The following is a 21,483-nucleotide window of genomic DNA, read 5'->3' as shown; positions in this document are numbered from 1 at the left end:
TAATATAAATATTACGACTCGCAAATCGTTATTTTTAAATATATTTTCCTATCGGTATCATATTTTTACTGACGTGGTGATTTTATTGGCGTCTGTCTGCAAACAATATTATTAAGAAATATGAAATATTGTGAAAGACTTAGTAAAATACACATAAGTGCTTAATAATAATAATTAGAGTCACCATACCGGTGCTTCGCGTATTGTAATGTATTATTTATAACCAAATTGAAAAAAAGAGTTCGTCAGTTCAATTTTATTTTTTTATTACTACAGTTCTGTTTCGTTTATTAACCGATTTGGAAATTATTTTTTTTTGGGAGGGTGATAATAACATCCGCTTGGTCCTGGAAAAGGTTTTTTTGTTATTTTTATATTTCCATTATCACATTTTATAATGTATCCGTTTCTAAAATTCAAGTTATTTTTAATTTTGTAGTCCACCAAGCTTACTGCACTGGTCTGAGAAGGCTATCTGATTGCGTGTTATTAAATATGTACGTATGCTCTTTGAGTACACATGTAACCAGTTTCTTTTTATTTAAATATAACCATAAATGACTCCAAATCTGACTTTATGTTATGCGATCAAGTTGTCTACCTATATACGTGTAGTATTATGTATGAAGTCGCAGCTTTGCACTCATGATGTTTGTGAATATATATCCTAACAAATTTTATGTCAAAAATGTGTTCTTATTTCTTAAAAAATCCAAAGATGTGAATAACAAGAAGCGCGAAGTGCTAATAACTCGTATAAGGAATCCTTTTTTGTTGGCGTTCCGTTAAAAATCCGCACACATATGTTTATTTGCAAATAAGTTTTTGTTACTTGTTCGTAAACTGGTGTAATCAATAAGTTGGTCTCGTGTGTGTATATAGTGCAATGATCATTATCACGTTTAATAGCTTAGGTATTTACAAAAGTCGATTGATTAATTATTAACTATGAAATAATGCTCTAACTACAGTCAGGTATACCTATATCTCATTTATAAAACTACCATTAACGTATATTAATACTTTTTAAAGTCAAAATAGCCTAATTAATCTCAGCGGTATTACTTATAATAATCTGGTCTGTATAAACATTAGTAATATTTATATTTAATAAAGAGTCTGAAGGCGATCGTTTCATTCTCAAGGTGTGCTATAAATATAATTTATTTCGTATTTAGATACTAAGGGTAATTAAAAAACAACTTTATAATTATATAAATAGTAATTACATGTTAAATATAATCAAATACCATTTTTTATTAATACGTATAGATTAGATATCATTCCCAAAATCAAAATGAATGCATCGCTGAGGACAGGATTCGAACCTGCGCGGGTAGAACCCATTGGATTTCAAGTCCAACTCCTTAACCACTCGGACACCTCAGCTGTGACTATTATATTGAAATATATAATATAAAATTTCATATAAATCTCGTACTTATTCAAATATGGCTAGCGCATTACCAATGACATATTTAAATCAAACTAATTCGCGTATTTAATGTATTCTGACAGCTCATTAAACAATGAAATAGAAATTAAAAAAAGGTTTTTAGAACAATTCAATATCGCAAATCAAATTTCAATACATCACAAACATACATAGGCTCTATAGTAGGTATATATTAACGAGATACATAACTAAGTATACATGCTAGGTATAACTACGTACAATGCTCTACCGCAGTGGATTAATGAACAGTGTGCAAGTGTAATTCCAAGCACAACGCACGCATACGGCTTGGTTTGCGTGGTATATTTATACTTACGCATTCAATGTTCATACAGATTTATAAAGGTAACACTAATCTTAATGTTCGCTAAAATACTAATTTATATTATCTATATATTTCGCTGCCCAACAGTTTATTTTATTATGGATTTAATTTTACGATTATTTAATAAAATACATACAAAATGGTAGCAACTTCCCAGCCAATGCTAAGCTAACAGTCGTCGTCAATTTTCTAACGAAAACGAGACTTGTTTTTTTTTTCTGAATCCGGCTAAACAAATGATTTGAGATCATTTGTTTGGCCGGTACCTATATTTTATTTTACAATAAATAAATAAATGTAATATTCTTTTCATAACTGAACAATAAATAGCTAACAATGATACTCGACCCCCAACGTTGTTATTAACTTAAATACTATTTTTTATACGTCTCATAACCCCTAATATTAACGGTATGCTTACTAAGATTTTAGAGTACCTGGTTATTTAGAATTTTTACATAACATACAGATTGACAATATATTCCAAAATATATTTGGTTTGTTTGATCTTGGAGCTGACATGGTTCCAAAATCATTATGAGGTTTTTAACTATAGATATTCCACTGTGCTAACCTCATAACATTCGGCGTTTATATTTGTATAAATTATATACATTTGAGTAAATTTAAATTTTTAATTGTATAAACACAGACATTGTACAATTAAATTTGAGATTCATGTTTTAAAAAGTTTTTTTTTTATTATATAATTCGATTAACGTCAAATATTGGTACAGTTAAATAAACCTTATTAGATTGCTTCTAAATTCAAACGTAATTTAGATTTTTATTAAAACAAAGTACTAAGTTTATTTGTATCCAATGCAATTCGTTTAAATTAAAAAAATAATGTAAAAAATTAAAGGTGTATCATTTCCGCTGAGGACAGGATTCGAACCTGCGCGGGTAGAACCCATTGGATTTCAAGTCCAACTCCTTAACCACTCGGACACCTCAGCTGCAAGAAAGAATGCAAAATTGATTAGTAGTTTCTACGTTACACTTTTTGTATTTAAAAATTATTTTTTATAAAAATAATTTTCATACAAGGACCCACTCTGTATGTGATAAAAAATTGATTTAATAAATGTTATGTTTGTTAACGCGGCATTGAACTCCTGCGCATAACAAGTAACAAGTTCTGGAGCAACCGATTTTTATCGAAAAGTACTTTATTAAACATCTTAAAAATTATAATTTCTTTTTTTTATCCATGTTTTCGTTGTTATTTTAAAAACTTAATTAATTTTAATAAACCTGCAAAATTGTCCTCTTATAATGAAGGCTAAGTCTGCGACCAACTTTTTAAAACAAAAGAAATGTTACTTCATTGTTATTTATCCACTTAATATTAACATTTAACGGTACGAGTCGATAGTACGCTACAAACAAAACAATACAAATTTATATTATTCTGCTATTGTTGCAATTGAGATCGCTTTTAAATTAAACATGAATAGAAAGTTCAATTAACTTTTCGACACATAACCTGCTGTTCTCAGTTAATCCTAAGGTTAGTCATCATTTGGTGTGTAAAAAAACAGATACCGTCAAAATACTACAACTTAAATAACACTTTGATAAAATATACTTAATCTTCTATACTTTAACCCAACCACAATATTTTGACATTATAATTGTCAATGATATTGAGCAATAAAATAGTACAAATTTCCTAATGACAAACTGTGTGATATAGGCGGGTATACCCCAAATTTTACGGTTAAAACCCCGGCCTAACTAACGGCTTACCCCGTACACTAGTTTTTATAAGGTAAAAATGCTGTGTAAAGCTAAACTAAATCGACGTCATCATTAGATAGTATAAAACAAAGTCGCTTACCGCTGTCTGTCCCTATGTGTGCTTAGATCTTTAAAATTACACAACGGATTTTGATACGGTAGAGGAAGGTTTATGTGTATAATACATGCACAATATAGTAGAGAAACACTGATAGTTTTAGAGGTTTCCGAAGTGATGTCATTAATAAAAACATTTTTTGCGCTTACATTGCAAACGCTGGCTGAACCCTACGAGATAGATCAAAATAATGTACTTATAGTATTGTACACCTTAAAAAGGTCTTCAAAAAGTCAGCGATATTTGTCTATCTCTTAGGGATATCCCACAACAACCATTTTTTATCTTTTACTTTTTACGAAAAATAATGTCTTATTTTAGAAGCTATTTTAAGCTTTATATCATTAATCTTTATCCAATTAAGTACCTAAAATACATTGTGCATTAAATATAGATCAATAAAGCCCTTACAACATGAAATTTCATTGAATAATATTTTCGAAGATATTACAGATTTAAAACGTCCCTGCGTTTTGTATAGCGGTTCTTATAGCGGTTTGTATAGCGGGTATTCTGTAACGACTGAAAAACTGTGAACGTGCGAAGCCGGGGCGGGTCGCCAGTTCAATTTTAAAAGCTTTACGTGGTAATATGTATAAGATAAGCCTATAAGCTATAGCTGCACGTTGCATGAAACGAATTTGTTATGAACGTTTTATTAAGTATATAAATACTTATGTTGTATTTATATTTTATCAAATTAAACTATGCGTGGTAGAGACGTAGTTGACCTAATTGGAAAGAAGGTGCAAATGTAACAAATGATTTCTGCCTCTCGAACAGATACATTTTAATGTTATAACCTCACTAATCAACGTCATTCGGTAGCACTTTTTTTGGCATTGACGCAGCGTGAACTCTGCACGAAAACGTATTTGGCAGGCTCTATTCTACTGCCAGACCTCACGGCAATTGATGTAAATGAAATATTTAGTGTTATATAGTCTTATGAAAGATAATATCAACATTTGACTGTACATACATTAAGCTCAATACATATTCGCCCATTTTATGTCGCCTAAATGTTTATAATTTCTAATATTTGTTTTTACTCAATAATTTTGAAGTATTTGTTAAATTTTTTTTTGTTATAATTTAGCAAACAGATTATATTACAGTGCAGTCATTTACAATTCCTCTAACAAACTGTCACCCTATCGCAATCAAATAAAAAAGTAATCATTGTTGTTTTCTTATTTTAGTGACACAAAGATTCAGTTGAAGTTTGGTCAAGTTGAATCGAAATAGAATCGAGAACGTATCGGAATCGTTATAAATTAGTAGAAATGGCTCCCAGTAATCAGAGAAAAAGTAGGGCATATATATTGGATACGTAAGTATACGATTTGCTGCCTATATTCATACTATTGCCATAACTACGACGTATAACATACCAACACTTGTGCAAACAATTACCCAAAATAATATTATATCTAAATTGTATTGTATCGTCGACAGCTGAGGTGTCCGAGTGGTTAAGGAGTTGGACTTGAAATCCAATGGGTTATACCCGCGCAGGTTCGAATCCTGTCCTCAGCGAGGCTTTCATTTTGAAAAAATAAATGTCACTAAGTAGAATTATAACAATGCTTATATAATCAAACGCCGCACAGCTAAACTGGTATTATTGTTTTCCGGTTTTAAGGATCAGTTGCCCCGTGTAATTTCATTGATAATGTACGGGGTGGGTTATAATTCTTATAACGTAAATATCTATGGATTGAGATCACCTACCACCAGATGGCCCAGTACTCAGTCTGCCTACCTAATTAAAAAAAATATATAATAAAAACTATAATCTCAACTTTACGTAAAAAATAAATCATGATTAATAATAATAGATGATATTTTCTCAAGCATATCTAAGAGTATTTTGCATCAAGCACTAGTTACGATATTACGTTAAAGATTACGTCAAATTCAAACAAAGCGTATTAAGAGTAGATCCTCGTCGAGATACGCAACATTGGTGTTGATCATTTATCCGAGTTTGTGCAAATAGCACATAAAGCATTCAGGTCGCAGCTACTGCACTTGGTCTGAATGAAGGTACATGCAAAAATATGCAGCGCCTTAAAGCACTACATTTGCTTGAGATGCGTCGTTGAGATGCATTCGTGATGTAGTGCCTTTACTAAATGTAATAATCTCATTCGTCGTTCCCTTCGGCGAACTCATGCTGTCTAGAAATATATCGATATTGGAGAAAAATCATAAAGTATCTAATAAATGCACAAAAATCACGGGAGCAGGCATGATGAGCAGGAATGATAAGTTCAACTCTCTGTATCCTGTAGCCTATTCTTATTGCTATCTATAATTTTGAGGGGCAATACAAAGATGGGGTAGAAAGAGGGGTATGCACCGGGGCCCTTGCCCATCTAGCTTCGCCACTGTATGAGTATCGTATTTTGGTCACAACGTGGATACTTTCAGCAAGCATACTATACATGTATATTATGTTCAAGTGCATCATTGCCCTTATAGGTTAAAGCGAGAAACTCGCGTGTACAAGATGAGTTCAAATAGTAAGGCGTACATCTTCGTAAGCCAACACAACAACCGCATTTGTTTCACTTTGAGTGACAACCACAGAGTTTTGATTGCAACACAAACTCCTGTTTAACGTATGAATCAGCTAACACAAAGTAAACTCTCTCTGCCAATTTGTAAAATAAATAATGCACCCTTCTGTTAAATAGCAAAAGTTAGTTTATATTGATTCATTTAAGTTTAATTATATTCCTAAATATACCTAATAACTTTCGGTTTAAAACATATCTTCTAATACCCAACCTACAAAGCTATATGTAAGAAATCAAGTCGACATTCATGTCCCGACTCGATCGTTAAGCTCATTCACCGTATTATGATACAACTATACGCTACTTATACCCAGAACCGTCCGTAGCACTTTAAAGTGTACAGCGAGATTATATTTCGGCACCTCTTCGTTCCTCTATACGAGCGCGATTATAAGAGCTCCTGCTTATGCAGGGGTGTAATATATACCCAAAAAATCTAAGCTCTCAAGTCCCTGGTAACCCGCAACCCTATACATTTTAAATGATTTCCACAGATATTATAATTTTTAAATAATATTCTAATTAATTTTCTCATTAATTTTTAACGGCCCTTGGTACCAGGTACTATTTGACAATGGTTTGTATTTTTTTACGATGGACGTACATACGATCTAAATAGAGTTTCGATTTTACAGAATACTTATTACTTACTATTCTCTAACGCACTGTGTTTGCTGCATTCAGTGGAGCTCTGCATATCTGACTACACGTCACAAATATTTTCTAGGCTTTTGTTGCGACATATACTTACTTTTAGAAAATCGAAGAACAATAATTAATTCTTAAAGACACTAAAATGATAGTATTAGAGAAAAAGTATTTAGTATGTAGTAAATAGTATTTAACGAGTTCTGAGTTGAACTAGAAACGCTAGCCACTTGTGTAAACATTTTATTTGCACTGTAAGATTGTACCACGTACATTTTACTTTCTTAACGACAGCTGAGGTGTCCGAGTGGTTAAGGAGTTGGACTTGAAATCCAATGGGTTCTACCCGCGCAGGTTCGAATCCTGTCCTCAGCGATGCATTCATTTTAACGTTTTATATCTGAAACTATTGCCAATATATAACTTTCTACAGTTATTTAAAAACTAAACAGTGAGGCTTATCATAGCTGTATGTCGGCTTATTCTTTTATTCTCAAGACTTTAATATAATTTAATAGAAATATGCATTTTTTAAGTTTATTGCAAATTGTTAATCAACATCATTAACATCTCAGCCTAAAGACGTCCGCTGTTGGACAAAGGCTTCCCCCAAGGATCTGTCAAGGCTATAGGTACTATAATCGCCACGCTTGGAATAGTGAAATCCAGTCCCCGGAGCAGATAGCTTAGGGAACTGGATTTCCGCAAACACATAATGTAAATTCGTATAGTTCCTATTGAGAAGATTTGGAGCATATTCTCCATGCTGCTTTTTTACAATTATGTTTGTTAGTGGATCTACATACCTTTGCTTGTATATTCATTCGAGACGTCTTCTACGCCTCCATGATATATAAGCTAAGCTAAGGTGGTGATTTTCTTCGCCAAACAGCCCAAATTATCTATAATAAATACTATATGTATGATACAAAAGTCATTAGCATATCTATACCTAAAAATTAAATATTACTAACTTATGTAGCATTTGCTCTATTAAAATATCAGGCGCAACCTAAATAATATCTGTTTCGTTAATCTATTTTTAACTTTTTTATTAATGTTTAATAATGTACTCACAATGAGAATTTTTTTCTATAAATCTAGATGACGGCTAAAAAATCCTAATAATAGGATTTATTAGCCGTGGATTGCGGGACGAATTAGCTATCTGTTTCCGTAGTTGCCGTAAGAAGTGACAAAGGGAACGGAACAATTGAAGGCAACAGCTTCCCTTCAACAACACACCTCATAATTACCGCTCTCGCTAATACCAGCCAGCGTAGTAATTAGTTATATCCCAACATAACTGTCCATATAAATAGGCTCTCAGTTCCCGGCAGGCCCGCTAGGTCTGATCACGGAAGAAGTCACGATCACGATGGGAGAAGAAGTGGACTCCTTAGTAGTTTACATTTTCTTCTCTTGGTAGTTTACATCTGGCAACCTATAATGACGACGTATAATGGACCCAACCAGCCGACTAGAAGTGAGGACACCTCAGCTGATACCAGCTGCCTAGAACAGGGTACGTGAGATCCCTACCTCCCGCATCCACGGGCGTCCGAGCTGTAGTACGACGTATAATGGAGGCAACGCTTGAAAATGACGCCTTCATTATTTAACCGAGAGAAAGCGAGAGTTCTTATCAGACTTCACAGACCAGGCACGAAGACACAATTACTTTAGCCTGTCGATACCATTTACCTTAATTATCCAGGATACATACTTGAAGAGTTCTTCAAAACATATTCTAAAGTGTGCTCTTCTTGAAGGACCCGTCCTGCTCCGTATCGGTGGTACTCGTGGACTTGGTTCGTCAGAGTCGAGTCTACGTATGCCTCTACAGATCCCTTCTCATGCTTTCGCTTTCACGCATGATTTGACCCAACTGGTTGATCAGCCCACCAGGATCCCAGATGTAGACGGACAAGCGCCTTCTCTTTTAACCCTTCTGCTAACTTTACACCCCGTAGAGTATCAGGTTGAGGTTTAGGCTCCTCTTAGTTCCTCGGATCGCTGCCTGATATCTACCAAAGTACCACAAACCAACAGCGATATGTAAACGTCGCGTTTAGAACTATAAGTCGGCAGACTGAGTTGGTATGCTCGGTTACTTTACGTCAGTCCCTTGAAAGGAACGTTGCTTCAGTGGGAAAGACCCGACCTCAAGCACTGCTGCTATTGCTGGTGAGATTCTGTTGGGGATGAAATACTACAATCTTAACTCAGATCCCATCATCAGGAACCAACTGATACACGTACTAAGTATCATCTAAGCAGGCAGCACGTCACGCCTGGATCAATGGCTGCGTTAGTAGGGCTTCGATAAAGGGATCGGTCTGACCCGACAATTTATCGGCCAATACCTATCACCTCAGCATTTTGTGAGATGATAGAGCGGATCCGTTACAAATTAGTAGAAATGGCTCCCAGTAGACAGAGAAAAAGAAGAATATACATATATATTGGATACGTAAGTATACGGTTTGCTGCCTATATTCATACCATTGTCATAACTATGACAAATTTCTTACCAACACTTGTGCAAACAATTACCCAAAAAAATATTATATTTAAATTGGTTTGTATCGTCGACAGCTGAGGTGTCCGAGTGGTTAAGGAGTTGGACTTGAAATCCAATGGGTTCTACCCGCGCAGGTTCGAATCCTGTCCTCAGCGAGGCTTTCATTTTGAAAAAATAAACGTAATGTATCGGCAAAGAGCAAAACTACTATATACTGTTATTTTTCGGTTTAAAGGATGAGTTAGCCTGGGTAATTTTATTGATAATGTAAGAGATGAGTAATATTTTTATAATGTCAATATCTCTAATTTTGTCTGGAAAGATATCGATATTGGAGACAAAACACGAAGTGTGTAATAAAGGTACGTGAGCAGGCAACTCGATTTCTTATGGGACGGCATTATGCGGTAACCGTTGTAATGCTTGCCTTGATTTTGATAATTATGATTATTGAAGAATAATTTTAAAACTCATACTGATTTTGATGGTTTTATTTCACTGAATAAACCCCAATTATGCTATGAACAGAAATAAGTATTTTTTTATTAATATGGTTACATGTGTATGTCAACTTACATTTGTATAATACTACTAAATTAGAAAATTCATGCTTATTTGTATCAGTACAGAAGCAGAAACTTGTTATTATTTGAATTACAAATTACATTACAACACAATGTATTTACAGAATAAATTTTTTACTAGCGTGTCAATTCACTCGAGTATGATTCATAATGTTGCCATAAATAATATAATTGAAGCACCCTCAGCCCAAGCTTTTTATTTTTCTCTTCGGGTTTTATTAACTATAAGATTAACATTATATCTTCCTTAAATCTCGCACCACGCGCGCTCATTGGTCAAATCAAATAGTGCACGCTTCTCCGTCTTCATACGATACACATTTATGTCCTCTTTTACGGAATCACTTTCAAAAATTGCAGGAAAGCAAGAGAAGAGAAAAGGTGTAACACTTCAATAATCATATTCAGCTATATGACTTGCCAGCATTGACTATTATATATTATATATTGACTTTTTACATGTATGAATAATATACATATAAGCCAACAATGTTTGCTGGTAGGAAATCTGTATCCTTGTCATTCATGAACTGTCATAATCACGGTTTTTTGTTAATCATGTGTTATTGATAGTCACTAATTTGTTTTAGTCTGTGGTTTTAAAATATAAATTGTAACATTGTTGAATTGGTAAGGTAACATTGGTTTTCATTTTCATGATGGCAGATTTGACTTGTGTGATGTTTTGGTTTTTTTAATTTTAACTCGAAATATTTTTTATATTAACTGATGCAACGTAATTCCTCGGAAGAAATCAAATACGAATCCTATAATCGAAAAATGATTACGTATATTTAAAAATGAAGTATTCTGTAGTGTGAAATAATATATTATGTCTGATGATACTACGAGGACGTGAATGTTATAAAATGCCGTGCGAAAGCTGTGCGGTGCAGTTCAGCGTATTTAAAAGGAAACGAGCTTGTTCAGAATGTGAACGAAACTACTGCAGCGGGTGCTTGCGGAGAGGTGGTGGTACAATGTGTGGGCCCTGCAGGGTGCTTTCTACTCGACCCCTATACAGGCAGAGTATCTCCCATTTAAAAGTTCGTGACCTCCAATACTTCCTTCAACGACAGAATGTATCCACCAGAGGCTGCGTCGGTAAGTACCCGATGACACGAATAATTATAAGCCCAATGATAAAGCACTCTAGAACAATCTATGGGTGATCATCTGACACTTGAATTAAATTGCATACTTATTTGAACGATACGTGCTGAAACAGACAAAAATGTTTAATATTATAAATATGCTACATATAAAGCAGAGAAAAAAAAGTCATACCATATAAACAACTTAATAATCATTTGTTTTCTACAAATGAAAGAAAGACATTTATTGTTGTGAAATATAAAAAAAAACTATTATTAAAAGACAGAAATATTAAAATTCCTTGAACCATTTAACTTTACAGCGTCAATGTAAAATCTATTATAGTTCAAAATAAAATGAAACACTGATTTAATTTAACTCGGTACTGACACTATATTACTAATCTTTAAAAAAATATACTAAGTGTGTTAATAACGTAGGTAATATTTGTCTATATATATTATACTGTACACGTACCATTCTTGACAGTATTTTTTAAAATATAATGTTAAAGTTAAAAAAGTTTTATATTAAAATTCATTAGATAAATAATTAATGTGTATTACTACATTATCAACATAAATAATAATTTGTTTCCAAGAATTCAAGCCAAAGTTGATTCTGTTGATTATTTGCAACAGTGTTGTATGTAGCGTGTTGTGATTTATTGCAACACCGTAATATAAGTAATTCCCTATTATCTATTTATAATGATTTACATACAAAGACAATTAAAATTATGATTTTATTTAATCAGTTCTCAGTAACTTATGACAAATAATTTGAGCTGAGGTTTAAATATAACTTTATATAAAAAGTGAATCAGAATTCTTATGTAGTTAAGATATTTCTAAATGTCAATTATTAGCAATTCTTAAACATTGAATTTATTGCTTATGATGCATCTGTGACAATGCTCTGGCTTCCCTATGTGCATAATTTTTTTAAATTATAATATTAGTATCTATCTTCATCAGGGAATACATACTAAAGGCCAATACAAACTGGTTAATGATTCAACAAAGCACTTTTTCTATTTTTATTATATTCTAATATAAATAGATTCATTTTAAAAACCAGAGGTTAAGTATATATTTATGGCAGTGATCTATCTTTTAAACACAGGGCAACTTATCCTCTTATCTCTTTACTTTAATTTATACTTTATTGCACAAAAAAAAGTAGTGGTTAATATATATCTTTTTGGGTGGGATGGCTACTTTGTACTCTACACACTTTTAATAACTCATCATATTGTTCGCATATGAAAACTTTGTCATCAAGTGAGATGTAACACTAACTCTTGTTAAATATTTCAGAAAAGGAGGAGCTAGTGAGCCTGTGCGTGTCGCACGTCAACAGCGCGGCGTACCGGCGGCGCGGGCCGCGCGCGGGCGCCAGCCCCTTCAGCTCGCTCAAGGGGCTCACCACCAACATCAACGACTTCATCAACTCCGCCTTCGACCTGCGGAACCCGGCGCACCCGGCACCGCCCGCCGACAGAAGTACGAGCTATGGCTATTCAACCAACCGAATATTAAACTTTACCTGTAGATATAATTGTTTTAAAAAAGATACATGAAAAACAAAAAGTAGCAGCTCTTCTGCAGCTACAGCCCTTTTGTTACTAATGATTCCTCAGCACGGATTGTAACGTTGGCTTCTTGTCACTGGCTAAAACTTAAACCCTCAATTCGCTTTAACTTCTGTTCGCACTTCTCTCAGCATCTAATGTAACAAATAGTAAAACGACAGTTATCGTTTTCTGTGAGGCAATGTTACTCATAATGAAAGTAAATCGGAACTCAAACAAGTAATGAGTACAAAGGAAGGGAAGTTAACTTTTGTTTGCCGATTTGGTAAGAATATAAGTATTGGGTATTCACATAACGTTTCAGGCAGCTGCTTCAACTCGTCGCACGCACACTCGCCCACCAACGGGACCGCGGCCGACGCCAACATCCCCGACCGGCGCTTCACACCGACGCCAGGTAACCCCCTGGATATGCTGCTATATAATACCAAACATGGAGACCGAACCGGACTACGAATACGACTATTATCTTTTTACCGATCAAAGTGGAACGAAACTGCGCAATACAATAAAATTTTACACAAATTAAGACTGCATAATTTAGCTTAGTGTAACTTTACCGTTCTGAATTTGGCTACGACTGACTGCACGATACGACCAATACGCTTCCGCGTGAATCGTTACAGGCAACGTATACTCGGGTCCAATTCTGAAATCCAGTATGAATATGTGTATAGCAAACATTGATAAAAAGTTATAAGATGAGGCAAAAAATACTCTTAACTTTAGGTTATTAAAATGAAAGGGTATATTTATATGGTGTACCCGATATCACCTCGCTGAGAGTCAAAGTCACACGCTCTCGTACATTTAAGTGGTCAGTTCATAACGAGCCGGTCATCCAGGCGGCGAACGGGACGTACGAGTCTCCGCGCCCGAGACGGAGCCGGCGGCCGAGCGCGGGGCGGCGGCCGACGCCGAGCGGGAGCCCGAGGTGCCCGTCGACACCACCGACTGCTTCGAGATCGAAGACCTGGACGACACCGGCTGGGAGTTCATCACGCGGCCCGCCGCGCCGCTGCCCAACGGTACGCCCCGCCCCCGTCCCCGCGTCCCCGCGCCCGCCCCCGCGCCCCCGCCCCGCCCCGCGCCTCACGCGGCTGTTGTCACGCCTGTCCGCAGACTCGGAGGTGCTGCTGGCGGCGCTGCGCGGCTCCCCGCGGCGCGCGGCGTCCGAGCTGGAGCTGCACACGCCCGACGGCAGCGCGGCCTCCGCCGGCAGCGCCAGCCTGCAGGACGAGCCGCAGCTGCGCGACCCCGCCGGCCCCGACGCCCCCGACCTGGGTGACCGTACGTTCCCTATCTACCTAGAACGAGCGGCAGGTCGCGAGCGAGTTCCTGATCCGGACGATTTCAGCGGTCGACGTGTGTGACCGTAGCGCTGCTTTCAATTTTCAGATAGTCCGAGGCACCTCACGTTGGAACAGATAAAGCAGGCGACGGACCTGGACCTCCTGAGCGTGAAGCAGCTGAAGGAGCTGCTGACGAGGAATCGCGTCGAGTTCCGCGGCTGTCTCGAGCGGAAGGACCTGCTCGAGCGCGCCAAGACGCTGTGGGCCAACCACGTCAAGTATAAAGATGGTGAGCCTCCTCCGTCTCCCGTCTACGTGTACTTCGACACGCTCGTTTGACACTAACATTTTGTTCTGCTAAAACACATAACATTCGTTCAAGGGCTAAGGGGAACGGCGAGTGATATTTGACCTCCCACAGAAATCGACAACCTTCCGTTCGAGGAGAGCTGCAAGATCTGCATGGCGGCGCCGCTGGAGTGCGTGCTGCTGGAGTGCGGACACATCGCCGCCTGCACGGCGTGCTCCAAGCAGCTGGCCGAGTGCCCCATCTGCCGCCAGTACGTCGTGCGCGCCGTGCGCTTCTTCCGCTCCTAGCTCGGCGCCGCCGCCGCCACCGCCGCCCACCACCCGCCACCCGCCACCCACCACTCGACACCCGCCACCACCGCTACCGCCGGCCGGCGCAGGCGCCTGCTAGACTAGACTCGGTTATGTTTCTAGACTTCCATTTCTTCCTTTTAATGATATAGTCATCTAGTGGATGGCATGGTTTGTTGCTCTGAACACATCGAGAAATATCGCGAGAAAATTGACCGCAACGCGCAAGGTGTTTGTTAGCGTACGACGACGTATATTTGCAATAATTCATATCGATTGTTTAAGTCTTAGTGAAACCCATTGAAGTCATTAGAAGTGATTACAATCGGAACGTTTTATTATACTTAACTTTATATAAGAAAATAGTCAATTTTCTAACAGTAATTTACTCAATGAAATGTATATTTTGGTTCCACTCTGTGACGTTGCTGCAAGTTCGGTTCGTGAGTCGTAAATCTCACTAACTCGAAGCTCCCGGGAGCTCGGCTGCTAGTTTTTAAAACAAACAGGTATATATTACCATATGACGTATTTGCTATGAGGTGTTTGTTGCAGACCTACATTGCGAGGAAACGGTCACGAAGCCTGTAGACTTGGTGGTCACACTGACAATCGAGTCAGTTGAATTATTTGTGTGATATCATAATGTTTATATAATAGCTGAGCTTGATCCTTTTTACAATTATTTATTTAGGAAGTCGAAATTGTTTCATGTAAATATCCACTTTTTATACAAAATATTTTTTTATAGTATTTGATATATTTTGATACGTTTATCATTCCTTTATTCCCGGCGCCCCGTCGCCCTCGCTCCATTTACAAATTGTCTGTATTTTATAAATTAGGTGTTTTAAGTTGTATTTTCCATAAACACGTGTCAAATATGAATCCAGCGTCTCCGCTCGTAGCGAACTCTCCGCGACGAGCCTCCTGCCCAAATGTAGAACGAGAGCTCGTTGCTAGATAAGTTTTTTAATAATTCATTATATTATATGGGATTTGTTTGAATGTAATATTTCCTTTTATTGTTTTTATATCTGTAATTATTATTATTTATCGTTTATTATGTAAGCAATAAGCGCGTGTCGGTTTTATGTAATTAAAATTCGTACTTTAGATTGTTTAGATCGGCGGAAAATTAGGCTGTGTGACGATTTATATTTTGCCTACTTGATTTATCTACTTTAAAGTGTATTTATAAACAACACCCGCGGTAGGTGACAGACCAGCAAACGGGGCAACTGGTGGGGTTTTTGCTCATTGTTATTAGAATTAGATTCCAATATCAACCCCCTCCTCGGTACAGCGGCGCTAGCTCCCCGGGCTCGCACTCGCGCCTGTGCGGGGATGTGTGTGTGCGTGTGTACGTGTGTACCGCCGACCCCACACAGTTCCCGGGATCGTGTGTGGCCTCAGTGCGATGCCACTAGCAGTACCAACTGAATGTGAATATCTTTAATTGTATTTGAGCATTTGATGCGTTAAACCGTAGTTTTGTAGAGAGGGCATCGCTCCAGTGGTTATCTTTAAGCGTAAAATGGACGGGACGGCTCCGTCGGCCGCTGAACAAGAGATTGATCTCACGTGTTGTATTACTAGTTCATCAAATTGTTCAATTGTAAATATATTTGCTTCGAAGGTGTTTTTAGTCATATTCTTATCGTCCAATTCGAAAGTTCGAGGAAATACTTTTAAAATTGTGATTTTAATAATAAATTAATAAAAAGAATTTTATTTTTATATAAATTGTCTTTGAAATATGTTTTTTCTCAAATGTAAAGGTAGGAAGTGGGTTAACCTGGAATTGATTCCTCGGGCGCTCGCGACGCCCGAGTTCGTGTCGTGTCATCCCGGACTGTTCAACATCCGTTTGAAATATTGTAACATAGAATAGTCTGCGATAATTTTTTATATGATCATTAGTGTAAATACATCGGACTTCTCGTGTTGTTTTGTTTTTATTTAACCCCTACCTCGATACATTAGTTACGTGTAACCGTAGACAACAACTGCACAGTCAAAAGACCTATATCGTCACATCGAGTTCCGTCTCGTGCTACTGGCTTAAATATTAATTTATTTTTGTTTTAGAAAAATGCAACTGTAAAACTAAAAAGAGAAAATAACTATTTTTTATATCAACAATATAAGTATGAGTACTGTGTAGTCTGTGCCCACCACGAGAGAACGAATGTCAAAAAAGTAAAGTTTGGTATGGCAGAGACGATATCACCGGTCGAGAGGCGGGGTGATCTCTGATATTCATGACGGATTTGTGTTTTGGAGGGCGATCAAGCTGCTATCGGATATTTGTAAATTAGTGTTTTGATAAATAATGTATTATAAACTTGGAATAGTTTATACAGTGTTACGTGATTTAAGTATAGTTAATAAACAAAGCCTTACGTCATATTCCGTGACACTTGACCCGAAAATATTGGAGAGTACGATAACGGGACATATAATAAGTATTACCGGATAAGAGTAGTTCATTTGTCACTCGCACAAAAGAAAGATGAAAGATTCAAACAAAAAATATTTTATTTGTAATATATCAAACACGCGTTAAGATCATTACTCATTCTTGTTTAAAATATATTATACAAATATAAAACAAAACAATACAAATTAAGTTTAAACTACGGTGACTTTTAAACCATACTTAAAGCGGCGAGTGCCGTCGGTCAGTCGCGGCCGATGTGGTGCGTCTCCTTCGGCGCGTCGATGCGCACGACGGTCTGCGCGAGCGCGAAGTATCCCTCGTAGTGCACGAGCTCGGGCGTCGTGTCGTAGTGGTAGTGGCCGCCGTCGCCGTGCGGGCCGAACCCGTGGAAGTGCTGCACGCGCAGGTCCAGGCCCTGGCGGAGCAGACGGTTAGGAATCCAGACGAGCACTACGGGGCAGTCGCGAGCTCGACGGGCGCTCATAGTGCATACGCGGCGACCCGTGCCCACGGGGCCCGCCAGCGGTCTCACCAGGTCGCCGGTGACGAGCGTGCCGACGTGCGAGAGCGGCGCGCGCATGTCGAAGAAGCGCAGCCAGCGCTCCACGTCGGCGTCGCTGCGCAGCGCGCCGGCGGAGAAGTCGGGCATCACGTGCAGCCGCGCCGCGCCCGCGCGCAGCACGAAGGCGCCGCCCAGCCCTGCCGCACACGCCGCACACGCCGCTTAGCGGACTCCAGCTCGCCTCGTGAGCTGCGGCCCGCGTGGCTCATCATAACTTGCAGTCATATTAGAAAAGGACATTACCGACTACCTTCTCGCCGTAGTGATTTTTAAGAGCTTCTCTGATGGCGGTGATGAAGTTCGATTCTCCGATGCGTTTCTTGGCCACTACTTTTATGACCTGCGAGTCGATCGAACAAAACGATACACGTGTTAATAAGAGTCGAAATCACGTTATGGTATCGCGTACCCATGAGCGACGACGCCTCGTTAGTACAGACGTGACTAATATGATATCAATGGACTTTTGTATTTATTTCATATGAGTATTTTAACTTGACCCATTAAAAATTGAATTACAGCGCATGTCAAAAAAACGTTGCTAAATAATTTACATTACTCAATACAATATTATATTAACGGTAGTAACAGAAGCGTTGAGTTAGTTTTTGTTGATCTCTAGGTAGGAGTTGACAAAGATCAAAGCTCGATAAATCTCTTAATCTTAAAGTAAAGTAAAAGAGTAAATAAAACTGAAAGAGAAGGATGCTCCTCTAATAAGTAGAGCTCTTAACAGAAATAATCGAAGACGTGATGTAGCGTACCTTGCCAGGCTTTCCTTCCGACAGCAGATAGTTCCCAAGCAAGGCGGTGCGAGTCTCCGTGTCGGGGAGCTGCTCCTGCCGGTAGCCGTCCCCCTGCACGCTCACGATGCGCGAGCCCTGGCGGACCGCTCCTCCCTCCATCTTCAGGTTAATGATGCCCTAGACAAAGAATTCGGGTTACGACGTAGCGAGAATCGCGTGACTTAAATAGATCAGCCTACGCGATTTTCTAGGATTGAAGCCCGCGGCGCCGCGTGTAGTCACCTCGCAGTTGGTCCCCGCGTGGGGCCAGGGCCCGGCGCCGGCGCCCACGAGCAGCGCGGGGTCGCGGCGCAGGTGGCGCAGCAGCGCCGCCAGGTCGTACAGCTTGTCGCGCCGCACGAGCGGCACCAGGTACGGCGGGCCGCCCAGCTCCACCAGCTTCGCATCGCCGGTCAGCCCTGCTCGTCGTGCCGTCGGCGTTTATCAGTACAACCACGTCTTGTTGTTAAATTATTAATTAAATATGTAACGAAGCAAATCGAAATAAAACAATGTATTTAATTTATATGAATCCCAATAAAAAGAAATAACATATATTTTTGAAGATAATGTCTGTATAAATTGATTGCGATCGAATCTTTTCTCTGCCTGAACCTAATCGAGAAAATCATTACAAAAAATATCAATAATTTGTCAGATTGTCTGACTTAAAGCATTTCCCACCGCACGTACTGCTGATAACAGCTGGCGGCTTCACTTAATGTTATCAAAATCGGATTGATAACAAGGCTACTACTCGCTTATCATTATTTACATGCTACTGGAAGAGTTATTCAAACAAGTTGTTACGAAAGTAAACAATATTACATTTATCTAATTACTTACACAGCTCGCGCCGATCTATGGTCACAGGGGACGGAGCCGTTTTATTTTATTATTTTGTAATTCAAACTGTACTTTAAGTGGAGAGTATTGACAAAATCAGGAAATAAAAGTATTTCTTATATATTCGTCTTGGTGGTAAAGCTTTGTGTAGGCCATTCTAGATAAGTACTACCCACGCATAAGATATTCTTCCGCCAAACAGCAATACTTAGTACTGATGTGCTCCGGAATGAAGGGTGAATGAGCCAGTGTAACTATAGACACAAAGGACATAACATCTTAGTTCCCAAGGTTGATGTCTGACTGGTGATGTAAGAAATGGTTAATATTTCTTATAACGCCAAAGCAAATGGTGAACATTTCAGTTAGCCAATTTTTCTTGAATTTGTCGCTATACTACATAAATATAAATTGGGTTGGATCTGATGATGATAAAATTATTGAACAGTATCTAACCTGGTGCCATGAGGTTGTACGGAGGTTGCGTGAGGTCGGGCGTCTCCTCGGCCGTCACGCTCACATATTCAAAAGTGGACGGTAGACTGCGGGAGAGCACTGAAGGCACAAAACAATGAGCTGTAGGGTACGTATGTCGCGTATTCGCGTGATCAAGTCGCGTATTGAATTCCATTCTAGAGTCGAGTCTCAGGAGGAGCCCGAGTTAACAGGATGGTGGTGTTATAATGGTAACACGAGGTAAGCGGAAGTAAGCCTTGGGTTGTGTATATATATCAGTCTCTTGATTCAAAATCAAAATCTACTTTATTCAAGTAGGCTTTTACAAGCACTTTTGAATCGTCATTTAACAAACTATTTTAAGTAAAGCTACCACCGATTCGGAATGTAGATTCTATCGAGAAGAACCGGCCAGAAACTCAGTAGTTACTCTTTTTCAATATCTAAATATAATAATAAGACAGTCATGTTAGTTAAATAGAATTATATATGTATGTTATATATCCTGCCTGGAAGTCAACAAGCATTGTTAATATTGATGAAAGTCTAATTAACAACTAATTTCCGATTTCCTAAAGACAGTATGTTGTACGTCAAGAGTATGTATAGGACTTGAACATTTCATTGTTGAACACAGGACTTAGATACTATTTTTTTGAAGTTGGTGAATATTTTTTGTCAAAAATGTAGATTTCTATATAGAAAATTCAAATTCCAATCAACAACCATTAAAAGTATCAAATTAAACCCTCATTTTCCGTTTCGTTCATGATCGGAATTATATTTTAGGATGTATTTAGACACTAGCTAGTAAAAAGCACAGGGCCGGACCGTAAGCTTAGGGGGCCCTCGGCTAACACTACTTAGGGGCCCACCTAAGACATATCTAAACATAGACTTGAAACCATACGACCTGTTTAATCAAATCAAATCAAAAATCTTTATTCAATATAGAAGTGTTTACACTTGCTTATTGATTGTCAAAAATCTACCACCGGTTCGGAATTTAGCACCTCGGACCTGAGAAGAACCGGCGAAAGAAACTCAGCGGAATATTTATTTTTTTTTCCATTTTGCATTTAATAAAGCTATGGATTCTTTCAAATTATCGTCTATTTTTGTCTTTGACTTGACTTAGCTGGGCCCCCTTGAATCCACGGGATTGATTGAAGGATGGGCTGAAGCCCAAAAAGCCGTATGGTAGATCCGGCCCTGAAAAAGCATCCTATTTTATGCACTTTTTTATTTCAAGAGAAGCGTGTTATCAATTACGTAATTCATATATTTAAATATAGATATTTTTATCCTCGTGTTAAAATATCGTATGAGAAATATCTTTTAATAAAAACAAAATAATTACCTTCCACTATTTCCTCCAAGGGTGGTGTAAATAACGGCTTCTCTTTTATTTCAACAGTAGAATAATCTATGGACGCCATGCTATTTGAAAAAAAGTTTAGTTTATTCCATATTATTATATTTATAAGAACACGCGAGAAGCCGCTTCAATTATATTTTACCGGCGGGTGTTACTTTCAAGGCTTAGTCTAATGTATGGTCTTACCTCGTCGTACTGTTTATGTCACTCAAGGCCGCAGACTCCGTGACAATTAGTAATACACATTGAATATAAACAGTAATTAATATGTATTTAAATAGTTGCATGTTCAATAATTACCTTCAATACGTTATACCACTCACGACTTTTAGCTTCGAAATGAACGTAAACTTTACTTGACGTGAAGTAATTATCTGTAGGTCAAAAGTCATCGACCTTTAACGTATATTAAACAAAAAAACCTAATCACTGTAATGGTCAAATCTTAT

At 38.0% G+C, this 21,483-nt stretch overlaps 2 protein-coding genes and 5 non-coding genes across 9 annotated transcripts; 4 read left to right on the top strand and 3 right to left on the bottom strand.

Moving 5' to 3' along the window:
- Positions 1-1,307: 1,307 nt before the first annotated feature.
- Positions 1,308-1,389, bottom strand: Trnas-uga (transfer RNA serine (anticodon UGA)). The gene has a single exon. It is a non-coding gene; the product is annotated as a tRNA-Ser (tRNA).
- Positions 1,390-2,658: 1,269 nt separating this feature from the next.
- Positions 2,659-2,740, bottom strand: Trnas-uga (transfer RNA serine (anticodon UGA)). The gene has a single exon. It is a non-coding gene; the product is annotated as a tRNA-Ser (tRNA).
- A 2,359-nt stretch (positions 2,741-5,099) lies between these two features.
- Positions 5,100-5,181, top strand: Trnas-uga (transfer RNA serine (anticodon UGA)). The gene has a single exon. It is a non-coding gene; the product is annotated as a tRNA-Ser (tRNA).
- Positions 5,182-7,168: 1,987 nt separating this feature from the next.
- Positions 7,169-7,250, top strand: Trnas-uga (transfer RNA serine (anticodon UGA)). Its single transcript has one exon. It is a non-coding gene; the product is annotated as a tRNA-Ser (tRNA).
- A 2,222-nt stretch (positions 7,251-9,472) lies between these two features.
- Trnas-uga (transfer RNA serine (anticodon UGA)) lies at positions 9,473-9,554 on the top strand. The gene has a single exon. It is a non-coding gene; the product is annotated as a tRNA-Ser (tRNA).
- A 1,061-nt stretch (positions 9,555-10,615) lies between these two features.
- LOC113404701 (E3 ubiquitin-protein ligase rififylin) lies at positions 10,616-16,513 on the top strand. 3 transcript variants are annotated; one of them, XM_026645665.2, is made up of 7 exons: positions 10,616-11,087; positions 12,398-12,583; positions 12,977-13,069; positions 13,518-13,700; positions 13,795-13,956; positions 14,071-14,253; positions 14,386-16,513. In XM_026645665.2, the coding sequence occupies exons 1-7, from the start codon at positions 10,823-10,825 to the stop codon at positions 14,559-14,561; spliced, it is 1,248 nt and encodes a 415-aa protein (XP_026501450.1). In that variant the 5' UTR covers positions 10,616-10,822; the 3' UTR covers positions 14,562-16,513. The 3 variants fall into 3 exon arrangements, with proteins under 3 accessions (XP_026501450.1, XP_026501449.1, XP_026501451.1); XM_026645664.2 differs by having other exon boundaries at positions 13,795-13,962; XM_026645666.2 differs by lacking the exon at positions 13,795-13,956 and having other exon boundaries at positions 10,617-11,087.
- A 657-nt stretch (positions 16,514-17,170) lies between these two features.
- On the bottom strand, positions 17,171-21,483 carry LOC113404814 (ester hydrolase C11orf54 homolog). Its single transcript, XM_026645871.2, has 8 exons — positions 21,335-21,483; positions 21,017-21,096; positions 19,657-19,755; positions 18,598-18,773; positions 18,334-18,492; positions 17,813-17,909; positions 17,540-17,706; positions 17,171-17,422 (listed from the first exon to the last, which is right to left on the bottom strand). The coding sequence occupies exons 2-8, from the start codon at positions 21,093-21,095 to the stop codon at positions 17,249-17,251; spliced, it is 951 nt and encodes a 316-aa protein (XP_026501656.1). The 5' UTR covers position 21,096; positions 21,335-21,483; the 3' UTR covers positions 17,171-17,248.

Source organism: Vanessa tameamea, chromosome 8, assembly GCF_037043105.1.
Source record: "Vanessa tameamea isolate UH-Manoa-2023 chromosome 8, ilVanTame1 primary haplotype, whole genome shotgun sequence".
NCBI lineage: Eukaryota > Metazoa > Arthropoda > Insecta > Lepidoptera > Nymphalidae > Vanessa > Vanessa tameamea.
The sequence above is the reverse complement of the archived record's forward strand: the minus strand, read 5'-3'. Positions and strand labels throughout refer to the sequence as shown.